Here is a 25039-nt window from a genome sequence, read left to right as displayed (position 1 = left end):
TGAAGGGTGATTGACAGCCCGGAGTATTTGCCAGCTAAGTGTTATTGACAAGGTTGAGAGAGAGATTAAAGAAAGGGGGCCTGATGGGAGGGCTGATTTCCTTGAATCACATCTATGTCTCTTTAAAACAGGGCAGTGATTAGGGAAATGACATTTTATAGTTTCCAGGCTTTGATTAGAACACAGCGTAAAGGTGACAGATTTGAGGTCTTAGGACAGTCATGCCCCACTTTCGTAAGATTTACCCCCCCACAGCCCCCTTTAGCCTTTAAAATCTGACCCAGAGAACATGGTTATTTGGCTCTAAATTTTTTTAAATGTCGATTGGTAGGAGAGACAATGAAAATGGTTGTAGAAGATTTATTTTTTACCAGAATTAAGTTAAAAGAAGTTTTTAGCGTTAGCTCCAAGAAAAACATTTCATCTCTGGAAACCTGTCACTGGAAGCCAGGGAGCCCTAGCTGTGATAGCCAGTCACCAGTTTGCTCCCAGTTTGTAGATGCAGAAGGAGACTGCAAAGCAAATCTACTGTTCCACCTGATTCCTCTTTCCTTTCCACTGAAACCAGAAAAGTTTAATTAACTGTATACAATTTTAAACAAATTACATAAAGGTACATGAACCATTTCCTGATATGCTTAGTTATCATGCAGCACCTAAGAACCAAACATAAGTTCTCTATTTTTTAAATCCCGGATTTCTATTATAGAACACACCACACCCCCGCCTCATTTAAAATTAAATGTTTTTCACTTGGTTTTAAATGTTGTTTTTCACTTTGTTTTCCACTTTGTTTTAAATGTTGCATTGATTAATGATTTAACCATTAATGATTAGTGGTTATATATTTAACCATTAATGATTAATGGTTATATAGTTAACCATTAATCAATAAACATTAATATGCATGTATGTGTATATATATACATATATCCAGTTCAAACTGTATTCCTATCGACATTGCCACCTCATGCGCTAGCTCAACAAATTCTGCCTCCAAAGTAAAATAAAGAATTTTTTTTTTGCAGGCGTCGGGTATGGGGAGCAGGTCCCAATTCTTCATAGCTGCAAAATTTTAAAATTAATTTAGTCTTAATTATTTTTCTTTCAAACTTTTCTTCAACTAGTGGTACCTATTATTTGTTGTCTATTTTTTAAACTATCATTTGAAGTGAGTATATAATAATGTGCTATTAGGTTTATCATAAGATTAGATGTTAATTATTTTAAGTTTAAACGTCATTGCTTTGGGGAATTTTGCAAGGCCTTCCAGAGGCTGTAGCATGTGAACAAATTTGAGAAGCACAAAATTTAAGCAACACCTTGGAAGACATTAAATTGCACCTAAGGTTTAAGTTTCCCTATATTCATTTGATTCATTCTAGCATTGTGTAATGTTACCTGCTTTAATAAGGAATAATGTATTTTATTTGAAAATGGTAGTGAATAGAAATGAATGTTAATGCTCGTTGCTACCATAACTACGATGGGAGTCTGTTTCTTCAGACTGATGCAATGGCGTAACTACAGTCCATCTAAGGATAAGATATTCTAATTGCAAATGACTACTGTCGAGAGAAAATAAAGAGCCATATGTGCTAAACTTGCAAATGAAAATATGAAAGTATAATTCTCAAGAGAAGAAAAGCAACATAATTCTCATTACTGGCAAGTTATCAAAGGTAGTTCTGAATCTCAGGAAAATATGGTATGGTGAATATAATTTTCTTTCTCGAGATTAAGGAAACTTAGATATATTCCTCATAACAATACTTTTGTAAACCATAAAACACACTTTCAAAAGTATAAAAACAACACTTTTTTTTTTTTTGGTCTACACTTTTCTGGTCTAGTTTCACATTGTGGCTCTGTGTTTTTGAGACCTTATTAGGGCAATCTAGTAGCTAGAACTGCTCTTCATGATCTAATTGCTACCCAGAAGAAAAACAAAACTCTAGTAGCCTTCAGAGCAAATGACCAGGTGCTACTGATTTTTTAGAGCTAAAAAAATCCAACATAATTTACCATAATGATTAATATTCTACTTTTATCTAAATCTGGAATAAGAATGGAATTTCTAGCCCAGAGAGCTGTTCTACTATAGTCAATCAAATACAGCTTCTATTGTTGGACTAATATTCAGCCAATGTATTTATTGGAAAAATATATGCAAAGAAGAGGAGGTACTTTATAGACCTTAATTCCAGTACTATAGCATGAGATTTGCTGGTTGTCTATTTACTCAGCAGTAAAAGAGGCAAAATCTGTTTTAACATTTTAAACTTCCTGAAAAGATAAGTAACAAACTGTTTTAAAGTACAAATTGGTAGGTAGCATAATTCAAAAATTTTAGAAAAATTCATATATATTCATATTCATATATATCTAGGTATCTAGATATAAATTAAAATTTACAATATCCCTTTCAGAAACCTCCAGAATGTCTGACAAAGATATGTCTAATTGTAGCACTGTAACATTATTTCTTTGTGCATGTTTCTGCTAAGGCAGTAAATTTGGTTTCCAAATTATTTAAAAAGTCAAGGCCATCTTCTTCCTGTTTTTCACTGCAGCAACCTACAGAACCAGCTGGATACCCTCTTCCTTCATAGTTATACGTAAGAACATAATCTTGAGATGGCATGTGGTCTTCATCCTGATTACATAGATGCAATTTCTGTAAAATTTAAAAAAAGGGATTGTATTATTGTTTTAAACACACTGAAAGATAAATATAAAATTTATTTTTTATTTACCTTTTATGTTTAATTTTTAACCAGTGTGTCCTCTAATGGATTCCTACCTACAAAAAAATGCACATGGTTGGTCTATATCACAGCCATACCACAAAATCAGTATATTTTACATTTCTAGTAATCCATACAAATCCAAAATTATGTATACACATTATATTTAAGTACATTTAAATTATTATTAAATTCTTATCCCTAAATTTTATACTAGAGGTCAGGCTAGTCCACAAAATGGTGACAATATGCATAACGGTTAGGAATTTGAGCTTGGATAGTCAAGCAGTCCTGATTTGGAGTCATTGCTTGGCTTTACCAACTAGCTACATGACTTTGAGCCAGTTATAATACTGAACATCTTTAAGTCTCAGTTTCCTCATTTCTAAAATAGGAATACAGACAATGACTATCTCACAGGATCATTATTAAATGATGAAATAATAATGCATGAAAAATACCCTTATTATGTCCAGCACGTAGTACATGTTCAATAAACTAAAATCGCTATTATCTGCAGATATAATGTCGGCAAGATTACCACATTGTCTTCAGAATCAAGCTTCCGAGAGAGCCAAAACATGGCAAAATAAAAAGATGCACCAAAAAGTTTCAGTGAAATTTAAAATAATCAAGATAACTCACACTGCAAAAACCTGGCCAGAATAGAGGCCAAGCATTCAGCCACATTTACCCTCGCTGTTTGTCACTGGCCTGTCTGCCAACTTGTCAAACTCGTGCACCTCTCCCCTTTCTCACCTGTGTACCCATCCCCTCTCAAACCCAGCACTTATTACCTTGGCTTACATTAGCAAGTGTCTCTCTTCATGACCATTTTAGCTTCACATCCCATTACCTGACATGCACATTGGAGAACACCCCTAAGAGTGTTTCTTAAGCTTCCCTCCTCCTCAGCCTGATCTTACATGGCTACTGACTGTCTAGAAACAGAAAAGGGATTAACACTTGAATTTGATGAAAAAAATAAATATGCTGTGGACCTATGATAACCTACAGCCATGTCACAGAATGTTGCCCATCTGCAGTCCATCAAAGGCCTTAGGGTTTCTGGACCAGTGTTTGTATTACAACAGCACTGGTACTCTCTGATAAAAGAAGTGAAAACTTAGTACCAGAAAGAATACTTAATTCAGTGGTCCTCTACTCAGGCTGCACATTTGAATCACCCGAGGAGCTTAAAAAAAAAAAAAAAAAAAAAAAGCCAAACCAATTAAAATCAGAATCTTTCAAGGTGAAGCACAGGCATTAGTATTTTTTAAAAGCTTCCCAGGGAATTTTGATGTGCTGCCAGGAAAGAAAATCCCTTATTGAACCCCCCTATCTTTCACATCCTTGCTTTCCTCTGAATTAGAAAACACTTTATATATGCATGATGCTTTTTACATGAAAAAATAGTTCATATGAACCATATTATTTAATATTCACTCCAGAATTCTGTACAGATGCTTTGTTTTCACAGAGAGATGCAGATTTGATTTGGGGATTTTTGTGATTGTGGAGAATGAGATTTTTTCCCTATTCTTCTATATTAAAAGAGTTCATGAGATAAACACACACCTAAAAATGAAATGTAACTTTAGTGAGGGATAGTAGAATCCTCCAATTTTCATGAGATTTTAGAAATTAAGAGAAATGTGACAGATGAAATAAAAACTTTTATATCAAATACTGTAACAAAATCGAAGAGCAGGGGCAAAAATAATCAGAGAGTGAAAGAGAAAGGATACATTGGAGAATCTGAAAAAGAAGTTTCTGAAAATATATGTTAATCTCAATTTCCTAATGTCCTCCACTTGGACATTTAAATTGCAGGGTCAAAACACTCAAGGAAACTCACTTCACCAAGGCGGGGCTGAGTGAAACTGTACCATTCCGAGTGGTCCCTCTCCATGGTGCCTCCTCTGCGGGAATCCAGGGTGTGACGATGCCCGGCCCCCTGGCACAATTCCAAGGTCTGGTTTCCTCCTTTTACCATTTCAATGGTTTCCTGCCTGCCATTTTTGACTTCTGATCCCATAGTACCACAAAAGCCTTGGCTAGAGTTGTTGACTGTATCGGTCGTAAAACCACTGGCAGAACACTGAAATAAAATAAAATAAGACAGTTCATATAGGGAGGAAATGGATTCCAAGTAAAGTCACAAGAAGGCAAAGGAGACAGCTCATTTACTCAACCTTTTATTCATTCATTCATTCAACAGACATTTATCATTTTCCAATTAGGGGCAAAGATAGAGACATGGTCCCTCAGTGGCTCCAAGAAGCTCTTACTCCAATGAGGCAGAAAAATAGACAATTACTTTAAGAATGTGATTACGCTGATGTACAGGTGAACACAGAATGCTATAGGGACACAGAGGAAGAGCATGAAAATTCAAACTCGGAGAAAGTAAGTGGAGCAAACTGGGAAAACTCTGAGCTGAGGGATTCCTACTGAGAAATAGGAGGAAGAATGCATTATCTGTAAGAGGGTCTAGAGGCAAAGGCAAAGGCAAATGGAGTTCCTTGGGGGTTCCCAACTTCAGCCTGTCAAGAATGCCTACCACAGAAAGTTCAAAGAGAGAGAGAGGAAGCTAGAGAGGTTATAAAAGGCCAGAGGACATAAAGATCTATATGCCATGCTAAAATTTTTAGACTATCTTGAAGATTATGGGGACTAAAAGAACGGTTTTAATAACAGGCAAGGGACATATTTTTAAAAAATCATTTTAGGCAATAATGTGAAAAACAAATAAGAAGGAGAGGGCTTCCCTGGTGGCGCAGTGGTTGAGAGTCTGCCTGCCAATGCAGGGGACACGGGTTCGAGCCCTGGTCTGGGAAGATCCCACATGCCGCGGAGCAACTAGGCCCGTGAGCCACAACTACTGAGCCTGCGCGTCTGGAGCCTGTGCCCCGCAACAAGAGAGGCCGCGACAGTGAGAGGCCCGCGCACCGCGATGAAGAGTGGCCCCCGCTCGCCGCAACTAGAGAAAGCCCTCGCACAGAAACGAAGACCCAACACAGCCAAAAATAAATACATAAATAAATAAAATAAATTAAAAAAAAAAATAATAAGAAGGAGACAAGTTTAGAGTCATGGATATCAGAGAGGTCACTGAAACATTATAGGTGAAAAACGATAAGGATCTAAGCCAAAGTCGAAGCAGGGATGATTAAAAGAAGAGGATGGACTTCATAGAGTGCTTACTGGTGGTTAGATGGATGAGGCAGCAAAGGGAAGGGTCAGGAATTATTCCTATGTGTCCTGCTTGTGCAACTGGATAGATGGTATGATTCACTGAAACAGGGATGAAGGATGCACTTGCGGGTGAGAGGAGGGTAAGCAATTCAATTTTGGACGTGGTAAACAAGAAACCTGTGGATTTCCAAAATGAGTATATGAATATGTGGTCTGGAGCTCAGGTGAGAGATCTGAGCTGGAGTATAATTCTGGGAGTCACTTCCATGTAGCGGGGAGTTGAAGCCATGGGAATAAATGATATCACCCAGAGAAAATTGCAGACCAAAAGAAAAAAAGGCTAAGAATAGAACGACAAGAAACATCATGTTTTAAAGGGTGGAGAAAGGAATTAGAGCTGTGACAGAATTGATCTGGAATAGCCACTGAGATAATACGGAACCAAAGAGGCATGACTCTCTAGCCAAGAGAGGATTACGGTAAGGAGATCAATGGTGTAGAAAAAATCCAAGTAGGGTAAGAACTGGTTCAAATAAAGTAAGCACCCATGAGAGTCAAGCAAAAAAGTGGCCAGTGGTGATCTGTGTCAAAAGAATTTCCACGGAGTGCGGAATGAACAGGAAGTAATGTCATAGAGAAATCGAGTAAAAAATATTTCTCTCAAAAAATTCAGTTTCAAAGAAAAAGAAATATGGAGGGATCTAGGGGAGGACAAAGAGTCAAGGGAATATTTTAAAATGGAAAAGACTTGATTAAACATTAACTTAATGCTGGAACTGCACACCAACCCTCCAGGCCACAGGTGAGATGTTTAGTTATAGCAATAACCTCTGCATGTCAGTTCGAATTCTAAACCATCACTTTCACAAGACCCCCACTATAATCAGGTGCCATTGTGTCATCTTCTTACCAATTTATTTTTTCTATCTAATATGCAGAGTCTCTATCAAAACAAAGATTTTCAAGTTCAGATAATTTACTGAATCTGAAATATATCTATAAAAGTCAAACATATTATTTTACTGCCTTTGAAAAAAATACCAGAAAAGAGAACTGAAAAGTAGCCATTTGGTAGCACTGCTACCCTACATTTTTTGCTTAGGTTGCTGCTACAGTAAAATTCTATCACACACTAACACACACACACACACACAAATCCTGTTTATCAAATCTCCCTGATGGGTATAATTGTGTAATTATAAATACATATTGAGATCATATTTCTAAGCTAATAAAGGGAGAAATGAAAATAAACTAAAATCAAAGCTGAATCCACAGTACTGTTTCACATTCTCTCTAATCTCTGTTCCTTCCCCCAAGTTTATTCTCATAGGGCATCAACAACTCCTTCTCCATGTCAGTGATTTTCAAATTTACTTTTCCAGTCCTGATTTTTTACACAACTCCTAACCCCATCTGAATGCCTTTGACTTAAACTCAGATTCAAAACTAAAGTTACCACCTTTACTCATTGTATTAAAATGAGTTTACATATTCACTGTGAAATTTTGTTGCATTTTGTAAAAATATGCCTAAAATTATATACTGGTATAAATTAACAATTTCAAGTCCTTTTGAGAAGTGTTCCTAATACAGAGCAGGTAAATGGATGTATGTTATGGTGAAGTGGCCAATCAATGCCACCGACTCCAGCATCAAATGGCAAAGAAAAAATATTAAGTACAGCTCAATCATTCCATTCTCAGATATAAAGTAAGAGCTTACTATGAGTCAAGGACTATCATGGGGCTAAATCTATTTCCTGAATGGAGAGATAATTACAGGGTTCCACACATAGGCATGTCAAGCATAGATGAGTCATGATTTTGCCTGATGGTGGGAAGGAAGTGAAAGAAATAGTCGATAAGAAAGGCATCGTCACCTTGAGATACAGAAAAGGCCTGATATAAAGTCACTGTCCCGGGCTATAGCTTCCATCACATTGACTCCCCTTTTTATTTTATTTTATTACTTAAAAGAAGACAATTTTATTTATACATTTAAAATATTTCTTATCCACCCCTATTTTAATTTTCCAATAACCATTATCCTAGTAGAGTTATCTCATGCTTAAATTATCAAAAGATCCTAATCCTTTATCCTCCCCATTCCTAACGTCTTCCTGTTCTTGTTGGTCACCCTACTGATTCAGTATCACACTGCTCACGTTATGCCACTTTCGTGCAGAAAGCCTTGACTGGCTCTCCCTTACCAAGAGAATAAATCCAAAATCCTTAGTGTGCCACAAAAAAGTTTCATCCCCCATCCCTCTCTTATTATATCTTCTCCCTCCAGAACCTAAGTGTCAAGCCTCTAGTCCAAAACATCATTTCTTCCATTTCAAATCAATTTATTTACTATTTGTTGAATAATCCCTAAACTTTGTCATCTCCTTTTTTATTCATTAGGCTGTTTTTCTCCATCTCTTCACTTTCAAACCCTTCGTGTTCTTTATGTTACAGAGTAATCTGTACCTCTTCCACCAGGCCTTTCTGGTTGATATCCAGACATCATGAATATACTTATGTATCATCAGTATCTTTGAACTCCACCAGTGTCCTATCATATTGGTGCTAATAGTTTACTGTCACATTCCTATTTATTTTTCAATTTCTCAAGAATGAATTGAAATCTTTTCAAGGGAAGAACATGCCTTGTAATAATTTTTTACATAGTTCCCGCAGAACAAGAAGCATAGTGCCAAGCACCTCAGAGGTCCCAAGAAATATGTAAGAAAAGAAAGCTGCAGTATTCTTCCAATCTGCCCCCCCAAACACACACTTTTTTTTAAACATATATCTTTTTGATATTTTTAGTTTATCTTGAGAACTTTCAGCAAGTTCTTCCCATTATAAATGGTCAAAGAGTTAGATAAACAAACAATATCTGAAAATATACATCGTAGAGAGCAGTCAAAAAGATTCTTCTTATAATAAATTCACAACATCAAATAACAAGTTTTAAACCATAACTCTAGAGAGTAGAAAAAAGATAACTAAAGCAATACATCTAGTTTAATAAATGCCACTACAAAAATATTTGAATATTGACAGATAACATATTTATGTCTACAGAATCTGATCAAATGAAAAATAGAAATTAACTCCTAAATTCTGATATAACTTCATAAGGATGAGTTACAGAAATTGTGGGAACTACTCAGAGATAAATAGCCATATAAAAAAATAAATAAAATAAAATTCAAAAATTCAAAAAAATAAAAAAATTACTTACCACCTTATCGTCTCCAGGTGCTTCTGTGTTTGAGATGATTAAGTTTTGCTGTGCCAAATCTTCAGGAAAACTTTTTTTATTTCTGGCACTAACAAATCCACATACTACAGTTAGCAATATAACTGAGTTAAAAACAAAAACAAAAACAAAAATGTTTAACATGCATACAATAAAATACTCATCTTTTCTTATTACCTAAGGTGCACAGGGGGAAAACAAGTCACTGAGCATGGTGTCCCACAAATTACCTTGGCCCTTCTAAATTAACAGGCCATGATTTAGCTTAGAGTTTAACATTTAAAGTGATTATATGTATATTTTGATACACATATCTTCAAGAGTTTGAATTCCACCCATCATTTAAGTATTTTGAATCATGAATTTTTAAAAAATCAATGACATTTTTTAAGACAAAGACTTTAAAGAGATTTACTGATTCCCAAAATAATGGTTTGCCAATACGAAAAGATAACAAAGCAGACTTTTCTTCCCAGAATAGATTTATCTCCAAGTATCTTAATTAAACTTACTTTGTATTTTGCCTATTCAGAATTTTCATTCTGCCTCATAATTGTGGGAGGTTGAAATACATGATAATAAAGCTAACAACAACAACAACAACTCTTTACAATGTTCTACAAGCCCCTATACCAAGGACTGCCAACCTATGGCCCCAAATCCAGCCCACCATGTTTTGTATGACTCATGAGCTATGGTTTTTATATGTTTAAATGACTGAAAAAAACCCAAAGAATAATAGTTTATTACACGGGAAAATTATATGAAATTCAAATTTTAGTGTCCATAAATAAAGTTCTAATGGAACACGGCCATGCCTGTGGTTTAGATATTTTCTATGGCTGCTCTCTCGCTACAAGGGCAGATTTGATTGGTTACAAATCAAATCATTGACAGGTTTGGCAAAATCTAAGGAATTTTCAACAGTTCTGTCCAAGTATGAAATCTTTGATCTCAAAAAGGATTTTGCTTCTTCTCACAGAAAATATTCACTCAGAACTCAGAAAATAACACAAAAAGAATTTGTAAAGGGGACTCACACCTGACAGATAGCTGGACAAGATTTCTTTTTAAAGACCTTTTCCTGCACTCAGATATTTATTTTATATTTTAAAGTCAGGTAAGTAAAAGGACTTACAGAAAAGCAATGCTATACCCAGAAGTATCGCAAGGATCGCCCATTTGCCAAGTATCGCTCTATGCGGTGGAAACGTGTGACATTGATCTGGATGAGTACAATCACAGAGGTTCACTGTCAAGGTTTTTGTTGTAGATTGATTTCCTCTATCTTTTACAGTAATAGGAATAAAATAGTCTTGAGATTTGGCATTTTTCCGATATGAAAGACGGGCAGCTGTATCTGAAAGAAAAGAATTATATTTTTAATGAACATTGATTCCTCCTTTAACATCTGTTCCACCACACCTATTTTTAAAGACACTATTCTCAAGGAACCACCTTCCATGTGAAAATGGATAAAAAAAGATGACGATCTTCAACCTTTTCAAGCACTAATATCACCAGATGTATGTTGCCCATTGTAACTTTTTAGAAGAGAGGCTTAAAGAAATAATTTGGCATTGGAGTGACCCAGCAGCCTTTCAGCGATATTTAGTATTCCCTTATTTCCTCCCTTATCTACAAGCTAATGATGCTAGATTGGCTCTTGACATACACTCCAAGCATTTCTCTAAAGTACCAGTTTATGGTACTCATGAAGAATTAACACCAATAGTTACACACAAGAGATGTCTTAAGTTCTTATTTTCTTATCCATTTACCTTCTGGTACCTGTCCATTGTCTTTATGTATAAGGTAATTTCTCAAAGCACAATTGACCCTTGGTATTTAACACCTTCCCTGTGGAAGTAATCTCAATACCAGAAAACTAATTAACATCACCCAGGCTAGGTATAAGGCTTACATAAACACAGACATATCTATATCCTAACAATACAAGTTTTTACGAACAGTGATATTTCCCCAATGATCTTGTTACCTTATTTCAATGACTTTATTATCAACTGACCGAAAGCTCCACACACTTTCAATGGCAATTGCAATCTTTTGGGTTTTTCAATAAGTGAAATGACAAAATACCATAATGCACCTCCTGGAAGTGATCTGTAATTTCTAAGCCTTTCTTAAATGCACTGTTAGAGCTGTTGAGAACTTCAAAGATTTCTGGCTACACCTCAGACACAAAGCTCCCCAGAGGAATGTGAATTACCACTAAGGTTTATTTGGAACTTTTCAGGATTATATTGTGTTTAAAGTAAAATCCTTCAAATCTCTCTCGTCCCTCAAGACCACAGCCTGAGCCATATTCATGTCCATTCACTCGTACTAGTGCAGCAGCCTCTGACTTTCCCTGCCACTCAACTCTGCACTCTTCAAACTGCCCTCCTAACTGTTATCAATGTCACTGTTTTAAAGACATAAATCTGGTACAGCATTGCCTTACTTGTACACTCTCAATGCGTATCTGCTGTCACCAACCGTACAAAGGTCAGCCTCCTCAGCTAGTACATAAGGCCCTTCATCACCACTCCCGCCAAATCTCTCGGCATTCCTACTAAAACCTTCTAAACTCTAACAACCCTGATTTACTTATTGCCCTACTATTTTCCTGATTTCATGCATATTTGTTTATCAATTATTGATTAAACAAACATTTATTAAGCAGTTAGTGTCTACAAAGCACTGGGCTAGGTGCTGGAAATACACAGATGGGTTACAAATGTTCTGAGAAAGTCATGTATTAGAGCAGAAAGGTAAACAGATAAGAATACAACATGTAGATTACATGTAGATACAACAGGTAGATAGTAGGTGCTCCATAAATATTATGAATTAATATCAAGCTAAGAAGTGGGAAGGAGGTAGTCTAGGCAGAAGGAACAGCATATGCAAAAGTCGAATTGCATGAAAGAGCACAACATAGCAACAGAACAGCAGTGAACTATGGCTATAACATAGAAAACTGTACGCCCCAGAAACCACTACTGTAGCAGTCTGCACTGCAGGCTTCAATGCCAGGCCTCTGTCCACAGCCCACCATGTTTCCTTCCAGAATGTTATAGAGTGCTTATCCCACATACCCAGATCCCTCATTTCCAGAGTTTGCTTACACTAAAATTTAAGCCGCCCACCTTCTGTTCTTTCCTCATCGCACAGTAGTTACTTCAAAAACACAGCAAGAGCAATTTGTTTTAATGATAAGTTGCCCAATTTTTTAACAAGGATTTTTTGTCTTTGTTGTAAATGTAAATTCAGCCTTCATAAAAATTACGATTTTTTTTTCATTTTATGTACAATATATAACACAGGTCCCACACAATGTGTGCACAAGTTCAAGTTAGCCTTCTAAAATATGTTCATGAGAATCCATTTTACATTATGCTTCACGTGAGTAAAGCAGTAAATCCATTCTCAATTATTTCAGAGCATATAAATCATTATTTTTGATGAAATACCATTAAATTTGACGAGGGTCCATAGTCTGGTGATTTCTGGAGAAGCGTTTGCCAAGCTGAAGTCAAATGGAGCGCCGTGGATGGGCTCGTCAGGATCAACAGCTGTAATGTCAACATACTCCATCTTTGGTTTGCAAATTACTAGATAACTTTGAGATATTTCTGGTGGATTATCATTCTCATCTTTAATCTTAACTACAAGGGTTCCAGTACATGATCTACCATCTAGGAAGAAAGGAAAAAAGTTTAGTGTAGTTCATAGACTTTTATAGTTTCTTAAGAAAAATAATCAACTAGATTCTACATATGATGTATGGGTTTTTTTTTTTTAATAAACTCTGATAATTAGAGAAAATGGTAAATAAGAAGGTAGATGGATAAATGAAACCTGTAGATCACCTAAAATGAGTACTGCTGTTGATAGTATCAGATATAACTGGCCATAAACCTTTTACCAGAATTATACCAAAAAGTAAAAATAAATGTCTGAATTTCAAACTCTCTATTTCCTTGGGTTTCTTTTGGTCCAGATGTTAAGGAACAGTAAAGTGACTACAGAAAAGTTACTCTAATCCTGGTACACATTTAAACCACCTAGGGAGATTTTTAAAAAATATACGATGCCCGGGCTTCCCTGGTGGCGCAGTGGTTGAGAATCTGCCTGCCAATGCAGAGGACACGGGTTCGAGCCCTGGTCTGGGAAGATCCCACATGCCGCGGAGCGACTGGGCCCGTGAGCCACAACTACTGAGCCTGCGCGTCTGGAGCCTGTGCTCCGCTACAAGAGAGGTCAGGACAGTGAGAGACCCGCGCACAGCGATGAAGGGTGGCCCCCGCTCGCCGCAACTAGAGAAAACCCTCGCACAGAAACGAAGATCCAACACAGCCAAAAATAAATAAATAAATAAATAAAATTTAAGCTGTTTAAAAAAAAAAAGAAATTAAAACTACAGAAGTGACGAAAAATTAAAAAAAAAAAAAAAAAGTATATATATATATATACGATGCCCAGGCTCCCCAACCAGGGATTCTGATTCAGTTGGTCTGAGGTAGTATCTACACCTTGATATTTTTTTAAATGTCCCAAATTATTTTAATACATAGCCAGGGTTGAGAAACTCTGGGTTACTTTAAGGAACAGAATTCAAGGAAAGAATTATTTTGACTTAATAGTCAGCTGAGCTATTTAACAGCTCAATTTAAAATGATGTAAAGAGATCTAGAAGAGTCTGGTGAGACCATTTCATCTAGTCCTAGACTTAAGTTTCATCTCTGTCCTCTGACATAGAGATATATAGGCATTTAAGATGCTGCCATGCTAGGGATATAAAGATAAATAAGGCATGGTTTCATGTCACCAAGCAGTTTCACCTTGTTTGATGATTAAGATAAATAGAAACAATCTTTAAAGTAATTTCTAAGAATTCTATATACTTAGCACAAGGATAATTCTGCACAAGAATAAATGAAGTTTATTCTTTAATTCTTTTATAACATACCAGATGAAAACTGGTGTTTTACCTTGATCTATTGCCAGGACTGTAACATTATACAAGGCATTTCTGGGAGTTGCAGCCTCCCTGTCTAAGATTTTGGAAGTTTCGAGTGAGCCCGAAAATTCATTAATCGTGATCCACCCTTTTGGGTCATACAATAATTTGTACCTGTTAATAAAAAGTAAAAATAGTTTTTAGCACTATAAAATGTATTAAAATATATTACTGTCTCAATTATTACAAATACATAATTAGTATGTGGTTATAGATTTCTTTGTACCTTAAACCACTGCTACTTCTAGTTTCAGGGTCATATGCCTTATATACTTTGATCTTTGAACCCACTGGGGAGTTTTCTTTAATCTGTACATATTGGACTGCAGGTATGCATTCAGGCCCTTCGTCCTGATTCTTCACATGAACTGTGACAAAGGCTCTGTTCATGTTTGTAATTATGCCTGTCACATCTCCAGTAAATGGAGCTTCATTGCCTACTCCAATTTCCAGGACCACTTGACGGTTTTCTTCGTAATTCAGTGGCTTTAAAAAAAGGACAAGTATATGAACATCAGTGTAAAATACATTTGGTATTTCAAATAGCAAGTGAACTTCTGTCGATATGAACAGTGCTACATAAATTCTGTGCTCCCATTTAGCCAATATTGATTTTTATCCTTTGCTAAAGAGAGAGGTGATTCTTCACTAAGCCTTTAGCAAGAGTGGTCGGGAAGTTTCTGCAGGTGGTTTTATGGAGTTGTGGGAAAGCGATTCCTAAAATATTTTTATAGCTCATTCTTACTAAGGAAAATTATTCTGAACCTGAAGATAATGCAAAAACATGACCGTGTTCTTCTGGCCTTATTTAGAAGACCGGCCTAAGGGTCATCTGACTCTCGGAGAATGTTCAACTTACTATTTACCATTGATAAGGGCCCAGACATTTTACAGCTCTTATAAAACTAGATGTTGACTTAAAGCTGAAATGGTGCAGTGATTTTATTTTCTCTCTGATAGAAATGGTAAAAATGCCATTTTTACCATAAAATGCACGTTTTAATTGTCCTCTAAGGCATATAACTGAGCAATCTTTATTTGAGCTTTTCCTTTTATCAAAATCCATACAGCTTCTCATTTCTTCTAGGAAGCTGCTTTGGCTTTTTGCTGAGTCCCTCACTGATGAGTTAAGTAAAATTTTTACCCGTGCTAACTATCTATTTTTATGAAAATTTTATTTTTGACAATTTGAGAATTATACTTTGGCATTGTTTGTAGTTTATCCAATGAAACTCTCACAGTGAAGAATGCAGAGGGGTAAGAAAAATATAATGTGCTATTGGCACTATTATTATCATCATCCCCATTTTAGAGAGCAGGAAAGTGAAGAAGAGGAAATAAACTGGGTTTCTCAAAGCCAAAAGAAACTCATTCGAGCTGGAGTTTGAAGCCAGGTAGTCTGGTCTGAATCCATTTTCCTAACCGCCACACTATAATCTTTCTGCTTAACTGACTCACCAGCCTCTAAAATCTTCTAAATCAATTCTTTGGTTACAATTGATTTTTATACAGCAAACAAGCCAAATCCATAAAACAGTATTTTACACTGTACTGAAAAGCTAACGCACTTTTTCTTTCATTCTCTTTCTGCTTATCAAAATAATCGCTGGCTGAACATTGAACAAAATCAAAACTGAGGAGTAGAATTTTGGGTTTAAGCCTTTCTCCACATCTCCACATCCAGGCATTATCAAGCTGAGATACTAATACCACAAGTCCAATAAGAAGTCAAGAAAATTTCTGAATCTTAGAATCTACAAGATGTATGTGAAACTCTTTTTGATTCTTTTATTAATATCCCAGAAACTCGAGCGCCAAGAGAGAAAAAGATTAATATCTGTTTATTTGCTGCTAATGAACACTACCTCACAAATTGCTCGTATTGCTATGATCAGGCTGAGAGTCTGCTAGCAATGAGAAATGGATGGAAATTTAGAAAATAGCTGCTGCCCTAGAAGAGGTGCAGTTATTCAATCTAGAGTTACTTGCTAAAAGCCCTAGAGTTTTTTTATGCAACCTTTTAAGGCTTAAACTGGATATTGCTGTAGTAGCTTAAAACTCTGCAAGATTTAGAAATCTGGTGGGATGAAATCAATGATTAATGAAAAAATATGAACTCTCTTCAACCATAGGATACCTTCTTGTTTCATCAACTGAAAAATAATTGTCCAAAAATATCCCATATCTGCACTAAGATGCTAACAATTCCCTAGAAAATGTATTGTTTTGAAGATGGATGTGAGGACTTCCTACGCTGAGAATGACCAAGAACTCTGTCTTCCTCACTCAAGCTCTGACGCACAGCTGCTGTTGCTGAAATGGAGAGAAAATACTAAGATGGAAAGATTACCCAGGACACAGCTAAAGGCTGAATCAGCTCATACTCTACAGTTTCAAAAAAGTTATCTATTATGGAAAATTATAACACTATTCCCAAGAACATGATGTGACTTCTAAAAATATAATACTAATATCCTATAGTTTACCAAGTGCTCTCATTTTCATTATCATATTTGAATAGCTACTAGGAAAGCAGAGAGAAGTATTATTTATATTTTACAGATAATACAGAGGTTAATTTTCCAAGATCACAGAGCTATGCAAAGCAATTTAACACAGGGCTTAAGAGCAGATAACTTGGAATCAAAGAAACATAGACTCAAATCCTGTCTCTACTACATCTGAGCTGTGTCACTTTGGGTAGGTTTCTTAATGTCTCTGAGACTAAGTTTTCTCTTCTGTACAATTGTTATAAGAGTGACATTTAACATTAGCGCACACAGTAAGTGTTTTACACTACAGGACAATTTTCTTTCTTTTTCTGGGTTAGGAATATAAAACCAAGAGTCCTTCCCAAAAGAGCCTTTTCTGCCCTTATAACCTGGACCCTAGAATGTAACAGTACTACCAAAAATACAACATATAGAACAAAGAATATGTTCATTCAGTGCTGTTTGACGTAATACTATATTTCATCCTCAATATTACCTTTAAGAAGATCAGATACAACAAGTCATATATTCAAGAGAGAGAGAGACACACAGAGAGAAGAATATGAGCCTCTAAATTATATCATGTAAAGAATAGTTAGAGGAATTGGGAATATTTATCCTAGAGAAGGTAAATCTCAAATAGACATCACAGCCTTTTCAAAGGATTATACCTGTTTTGTATAACATTAGAGACAAAACCTGGTCCAAAGACATGGGTTACAAGGAGAATAATTTAGGCACAGTAAAAGTAAGACCTTCTGAGAATTAGAGTTCTCCAGACATGGAATAAGCTGCCAATGGATATACGGAGATTCTTACAATAGAGAATGTTCAAGCATAAGCTAGATGCCTAATAGCTGGTAACAAATTATAGAAGAAAGGCAGCATTAAAGCAAAACAAGTGAACTAAATAGATTAAGTTCTCTTCCAACTTGTAAAGTCTATGATCTGAAACTACTTAGTTGATTAAACCATTAGTTGATTAAAACTTAACTTGCCAAATTGTCTATTACTCATTATTACTTTACCTTTACAACATAGAGAACACCTTCATTAGTTTCTTTGTCTGTACTGATACTGAAATGTCCATTTTCATTGCCGTTTAAAATAGTAAAATTGGCTCTCCAACTGGTAGTGTTAATTAAATCCTTATCTTCTACAGGTATTCGTAAGATTTCCACATTGAACAGATTTTCCTCTACTGATGTTTCATACTGAAACAGAGAAAACTCATTAAAAACTTACTTTATAAAGGAAACTTTTACAAAGAAAGTAAAATGTTTCTTCCACTCCAAAAGTACTTGTTCTTACAGTTTTTGCCTAGATTATTTTAAAACATGCATCACAAAAGCATTGTTTTACTAAGGGTTATCTTTTTAATGAATGAAGAACTTTGTTACAAATAAAGACTAATGCTATGGCCTTTAACAAAAGGGAGATAATATAAATACTATTATGAATAAATAAAAGATATTTATACATCAGATATTTCATTTTATTGATAAAATAAACATACATACTTCAAAGTATGATAAATATTTTATTAATTCAGATTAAATAAAAATAACAATAGAGATCAATTTTGCTATGATCTACTTACAGCATTTTTGCTGAAAGTGGGTAAATTGTCATTTGAATCTTTTACTGTTATGATGCAAGTTGCTGTACTCATCAATCCAAAAGTTTGACCATCCATGTCTTGTACTTTCATTTTCAATGAGTACTTGCCTACAACCTGAAAACAAAGCAAATATTTAATTAGCTTTGAAAACCTTGTTTAGATTTATAAAGGAAACCTCAGTTGTACACACTTCTATTGGTGTGTATCCATGCTTTTATTTGATTTCCCTATTTGTATATACCCAAAGACATGGTAGACAGGAATAAAGCTGAAAAGGTAAGCAGAAGTTCAATTACAAGATCCATAGTAAGAATGTAGACTTATGCTTAAGCAGCAGGTAATGGGGAAGGTTTTATGGGAGTCACATTGGGAGCACAAAATAGAAACATTTGAGTTTGAGAAAGAATATATTTAAAAGAAGGTCGAGCATAATTTGGAGTGAGCTGAGATGAGATTCAAAGAAACCAGTTAAAGGCTCCTGAAGTAGTACAAAGCTGGGGCATTAGCAATGAGGACAAAAAGAAAGGGTGAGGAAAGTTATTTGTAAGTCAGAATGGAGTTGGACTTCAGAACAGATTGTATGCACAAGTTACGAGAGAAAGAGGGGGTGGAGGCTGCTGCTCAGGTGTACTGCCTGGATAACAGGCACACAGAAGTATCACCAACCAATACAGGAAGACAGCAGTTCTCTGAGGAAGTGAACACTGGCAAGGTTGGCAAGGAGAGGCGGAAAAAAATGAGTTTTGTCTGGTGGGTATCGAATTTTACGTTCCTATGGGAAATCTACGGAGAAAGGTCCAGAAGGCAGCTGGATAGATGGCCCTATACTTAAGGGGAGTTCAAGGCCAGAAACACCAATCTGGGAGTCAGCAGTGCGTAGATAGTGGTTGAGATTATGGCAAGAATCTGATTTCCTGGGAGAGGTTCAAGGATGAGAAGAGCTGAAGATATAAGGAACAACAGCATTTCAAGCAGGAGGGAAGTAAGAAGACTAAGCAAAGGACAGACACTCAAAACAAAAGATCAGAGAAGCAGGAGGAGAACCAGAAATCCAAGAGAAGAGAGTTTTAATAACTGCCAGCAATAGAGAGAGTTTTAATAATTAACCTTTGGATTAGGCAATTAGGTGGTCACTGTTGACTTCTACGAATGGAGTTTGCAAATGGTGTGTTGATGATGAAATGGAGTCCCTGGTCTCTGACACAATCACCTCTGTTGCCTTTCCCTTCTATTTTACTCTTCTTTAGCCACTCCTTTTGTTCTTTTATTTTTCTTCATTTTCTATTTCCCTCTCTCCCTTCCTTGGTCTTTATTTTACTCATCCTTCTTTCACGGTGGAAACCAACATTCCCACCCCGAAACGCTCCTTCCACAGGCTCCAGCACTCTCTGAGACCCTGTTTTTTCTTCCTCTAAATGCAGTTTCTCTAGCTCCCTTGTTCATTTCTTTACTTCCTGTATTGTCCCCTACAGCACACCTCATGGTTGTTCCCCACAAAATCCCATTATATTTTTTTTGATCAAGCAAGCACATCTGGGTTTGACCCCAAATCTGTATCTTACAAGCTGTGTAACCTTAATTTATTTAATTTCTCTAAGCCTCATTTGTCAATATTGAAAAATTAGGAAAAATCCTTGCTTTCACCTGATTACCATATCATCTCTAAATATTCCGCAGATTCAAAACACATTCATATTGTTCCCTTCAAACTTTCCCATTTATTATGACCATTATGTATTTTATCACATAGCATGTCCTGACCCCACAAAAATAAAAATAATAATAAATAAAACCTTTGTACTATTTTTTATTCTTTTTTATAGGTTCTCACCATCCCTCCCTTTTGCTCTGACATCAAATCCCATTGATTTCTTCTTTATAATATCTCTCCCAGTCATATCGATCCTTCCATTTATGTTATTCTAGTTTTAGTGGGAACCACTGAAGTGTTCTAATAAAGCTACTTTGTACATATGAAATTGATTGATCTGCCTCAGTCAATAATGCAAGACTCTGAGTTAAATATGGGCTGATGAAATGGACAAGAGCAAGATCAGAAGATTCAGTGCAGTAATTTGACCTGGGCAAGTCAATCAATCCTTCTGACTGTCACCTTTCTCCCCTATAGATTGGATATAACCTCTGTCTAATCAAACAAGGAAATTATAAAGATGAGATCAAATTATGCATAAAGAATTTGAACATCAAGTGCTATACACATAAAAATATGCTATTACTATCATCCAAATAGTGTTACAGATTTTTAATAATCTATCAACTTTATCTCAGCTAATCCTTTCCTGATTAAAAGTACATATCTATAATAACTGGATAGGGATCAGGGTATAATCTATACCCATGGAACAAGCAACACTAATTGTCCTACATGAGAATTGAGCTGGAACACTGAGCTGGAACCAACTAGCCATACACAAGAAATGAAGTATTATTCAATAATATCAACATTCATAGCAATATCTTTTTTTCTCACCCCTTCTGAACACCAGTTGATCTTTATTTCTATTCCTCATGGTTTCTCTTACATAAGGAAATAGAAATAATATAAAAACATGTAACATAGGCAGGAATTCTTATTGTCTTATGCCTAAATAAAATAAAATGAGAAACTCCTAATCCACAGGATAGCAAATTATAGTAAATTGGGGGTGGTGGGTTCAGCCCCAAATAAAATGATAATCTACGGATTGTGAAAGCTACCTCTCTGTCCAAAAAACGAGAGACTGTGACGATTACACCTGTGCCGGCATGCACAGAAAAGATCCCAGGTGATCCTGGCGTCTGCTCCAAAATGCTATACCTCAGGCGCGTATGCATCGTGTCTGGTTCATCTCTGTCTGTGGCACAAACCACTCCCACTGTAGTACCTACATGTTTAAAAAAAAAGAGTCTTTACTTTCCAGAATTGCAAAATATGTTTAGGCACATCTACACTTCTCAAATTCTAACAGTGATGGTGGAAACCTCATTTACGATGTATTTCTTACCAGAGATATTCCATCTTTACATAGTACTGATGAAGATGACTTCAGATTTATAATATGAAACACTTTAATGCTGAGAATCAAGGCATACTCTTACTTTGCCCACAGCTTAAACTATTTGATAGTAAATTTATTAAAAACTTATTTAAATGGCATCCAAGAATAATTTCAACACATATTCCCACATACTGCAATAACTAACCTAGCTGGAGAGAGAAACCATGTCTCCTAAGTAAATCAGATTTTTTAAAATCAAAGTTTTGATTAATAACTAAATCAAGGCTGACTTGGGTTATAACTGGATAGATGATGAAGTTGACCTTTCACATCTCAGTCTCCTTTCTATTCTATTTTTTGCTAGTTCTTGATTTGCTTCCTTCTCTTTCACCAGATTTGTAGCCAAACCTCACTGCCCCCAGCCCCACTTAATCTTATTTCATACTATTTACCATTCAGGGAGAATTTAAGTTAACTGTTTCTGCAGTTAGAGCTATTAGTATTTTTCATCAGTATGGAAAGTAAGAATATTGCTCTGGTAAAGGACTTCAAGTATCAAAGAGTACATACAGGTGGTATTTTTATAGTCTAAGGATAGTGTTCCAATGCCCATGAAATTATAATACATAGATCCACTTTGCCTATAGCCCTGTATGAGAGGTTGGCCTGAGGAACAATACATAGACACATACAATCATATACATATATATATGTATATATATATATATATATACATATTTTGTTAAAATTTTATATTTGAGGGAAATAAAAGCCAAGTAAAACTATTAATGCAAGGAAGTATTAGTTTTAAATAATTTTGTCATTATATCCTTAAACTTTATATATGTGTGTATATGTGTGCTTAAGTATATATATGTATACATATATATGTATATATAGATATAGATATAAATTTGTAGAGAATGTCCAAATACAAACTTATAAGTAACAAAAAGATTTCTGCAGTGGATCAATATGAAGACATGAAGTAATAATCTTATTATTATAAGAAAATAAATTATCTTTTCATAGAAAACTGTTTATAATCTTTATAAGACATACATTTTCTTCCTGCAATTTCATTGACAGTCAGGAAGACATAAACACTATTTTAATTCTCTGGATACAGAACTCCTTTACTTATTACATAAAACCTTCCTAAAATCTTGACTTGAAAATTCTTTTCCATGAGTGCTATATTTCACTATTCGTTGAGCACCCTTTGCCCAAACCCTCTGTGTGTGAGTTAAGGCAAACTCAAAGAACACCTTCAGAGTATCACAGCCTTAACAGGGCTGAACCTACTGGTGTGATATGCTTAAAGTATTCTGGGTTAATCTGGGCATCAAAGTGTTTGCCCTAGATCCTTCTCTGTTACTACCAAAGAGAACAGAATGTTCAAGAAAGAGTCTAAAACCAATCATCCCTCTTTGAAAACAGAAAAATGTAAGAGTCATAGACTTGTGAGGTTAAAAACATTATAAGTCATCTAACATAATTAACTCATTTTATAGATCAGAGAACTCAAAGGAACTTCCATGAGTTCCCACAGTGAAATAATAACAGACCCTGAATCAAAAACTAGGTTTCCTAAACTCCAAAGCAACAATAATTTTTTTAATTGTACCATGTGAGTAATAAAGAGGTTAACATCTATGACATCAAATTACCAAACTAAAATATAAAAGGAAAGAGCAGTTACAACAGTCCAGTGAAGATCTAAGTAACTCCTAGAAACTTTAATAAGCAAGTTAGCTAATCCTCTATGGTTGAGTTCACTTCCTTTCAACTTTATTGTGAGTGGTTATTCTCCATATTGCAAGTCTCAGAAGACATTAAGAATGCCACATTTAAGGGCCTATTGAAGTGAAACACTTTGGTTTTCCACATGTGAGAGCAAGTGTTTAGGATGGAGAACACACAATGCAAGTTTCTCTAAAGTTATTCCGGTATTCACTCTAAATTGGAAGTAGTAAAGTAGTCGTTTAAAGAGAAGAGACAATATAGATAAGAGCTTAAAAAATTGTATCCTCAGTGGACATCATTCAACACCTTCCTAAATAAAACCTAATAAAAATATCTACATTGATTTTAGTTTTATCGTACATTCTACCCTGCATGTCCTCCCTTGGAGCTAGGAATAATGATAAACCCACATAATAATAAGATGAAATAAAGTATATAAGCCAAATATGGTACAAAGCTTGAATAACTGTTATCTGCCTTTATAATTCATCGGTATCATACCAACAACACTACAAACTCCTATAATACCTTGTAAATTACACATTGATTAGATTTGATAGGATTAAATGTATTCTGGTAAGTAGCTATTGGTCCAGTGTCATCTCAGGATGATCTGGCTTTGAGTAAAAACTCAACCTCTCAAACAATGTATATAAACATTTAACATAGCACATTTTACTCCTAAAAGTTGTCTTACCAATTTTACTGCTTTCAGGAACTTCAAAATTATAAATTTCTTCCGTGAAAATAGGGCGGTTGTCATTGTCATCCTCCACTCTGATGGACAGTGGAAGAGGTAATTCTGCTGAATACCCATCTGCAGTTGACGCATGGGCAATCAGCTGTAAAACAGTGAAAAGCAAGTTCAACAGTCCATTATAAAAGATTCCAGCATGAAAGAATACTATGCTTTATCTACTACCTTCTCTGCAAATCTTTTCAATAATAAATCACTTCAAAAATTCCTATTCAGGGCTTCCCTGGTGGCGCAGTGGTTGAGAGTCTGCCTGCCAATGCAGGGGATGCGGGTTCGAGCCCTGGTCTGGGAAGATCCCACATGCCGCGGAGCAACTGGGCCCGTGAGCCACAACTACTGAGCCTGCGCGTCTGGAGCCTGTGCTCCGCAACAAGAGAGGCCGCGACAGTGAGAGGCCCGCGCACCGCGATGAAGAGTGGCCCCCCCACTTGCCACAACTGGAGAAAGCCCTCCCACGGAAACGAAGACCCAACACAGCCAAAAATAAATAAATAAATAAATTAAAAAAAAAAAAAAAGAGCTAGGAAGGGGAGGTGGTGGTGGAAATTTAAAAAAAAAAAAAATTCCTATTCAATGCTTCTTTAGTTATCAAAACATCGAACGTAGAACGACTTTAACTACAGTTAAAAGTATCCAATGTTTGGTAGAAGTGGCTACACATCAAATGAAACCTAGGTCAGAGTACAGAGAATCAGAGACTACTCAGGTCATGAGACTAAGGAATTAAATTTGAATATGGAGACGTGGATTACAGTCCTTATTCTCCCCATAATCATAAAATTGTATTGGGAAGAACAGTTAACCTCCCTGCAATGGGGAAAATCCTGACTATATCATCTAAATAAGGCAATGAGTCCCAACTTTGTCACTACTGAGCCCCTTTATTGTTTAACCTCATAGATCACATATTTGTAAGAGGTTTTCTAACAAAATACATTTAACAATTTCCACATTACTAATTAATCAAAAGCAATGTAATGTCAAATAGAACTTATATCTTTTTTTTCATTTTTAAATGATTTTTTAATATAAACAATTTTTCCATAGTTAAAAGTGCACTATTTCAATTATAAAAGAAACATCCTTATCATGATAAATTTAAAAATTCAGTTAAGTACAAAAGAAGAAAATAAAAATCCATGAGCTACTACCCAGAGATAAGTACTGTTCACATTTGATGTATTCCTTCAGTCCCTTCTGT

At 35.6% G+C, this 25039-nt stretch overlaps 1 protein-coding gene across 2 annotated transcripts in view; it reads right to left on the bottom strand.

Annotated features, from left to right (window-relative positions):
• Positions 1 to 2479: 2479 nt before the first annotated feature.
• Positions 2480 to 25039, bottom strand: part of DSC3 (desmocollin 3) — a 37703-nt gene continuing 15143 nt past the window's right edge. Inside the window, exons 6-16 of one of the 2 annotated variants that reach the window (XM_061169130.1) lie at positions 23779 to 23923; positions 21055 to 21221; positions 18316 to 18450; positions 17744 to 17929; positions 14450 to 14709; positions 14195 to 14337; positions 12674 to 12898; positions 10336 to 10557; positions 9180 to 9301; positions 4606 to 4848; positions 2480 to 2677 (exon numbers count right to left, since the gene is read on the bottom strand). In XM_061169130.1, coding sequence (XP_061025113.1) covers positions 2480 to 2677; positions 4606 to 4848; positions 9180 to 9301; positions 10336 to 10557; positions 12674 to 12898; positions 14195 to 14337; positions 14450 to 14709; positions 17744 to 17929; positions 18316 to 18450; positions 21055 to 21221; positions 23779 to 23923 — 2046 coding nt within the window. Of the gene's footprint in view, positions 2678 to 2772; positions 2800 to 4605; positions 4849 to 9179; positions 9302 to 10335; positions 10558 to 12673; positions 12899 to 14194; positions 14338 to 14449; positions 14710 to 17743; positions 17930 to 18315; positions 18451 to 21054; positions 21222 to 23778; positions 23924 to 25039 lie in introns of those variants that run through there. The other variant, XM_061169131.1, reaches the window with a different exon arrangement.

The sequence above is a fragment of the Eubalaena glacialis genome, chromosome 15 (assembly GCF_028564815.1).
Source record: "Eubalaena glacialis isolate mEubGla1 chromosome 15, mEubGla1.1.hap2.+ XY, whole genome shotgun sequence".
NCBI lineage: Eukaryota > Metazoa > Chordata > Mammalia > Artiodactyla > Balaenidae > Eubalaena > Eubalaena glacialis.
Note: the sequence above shows the minus strand (reverse complement) of the source record. Positions and strands in the feature narration are given on the sequence as shown.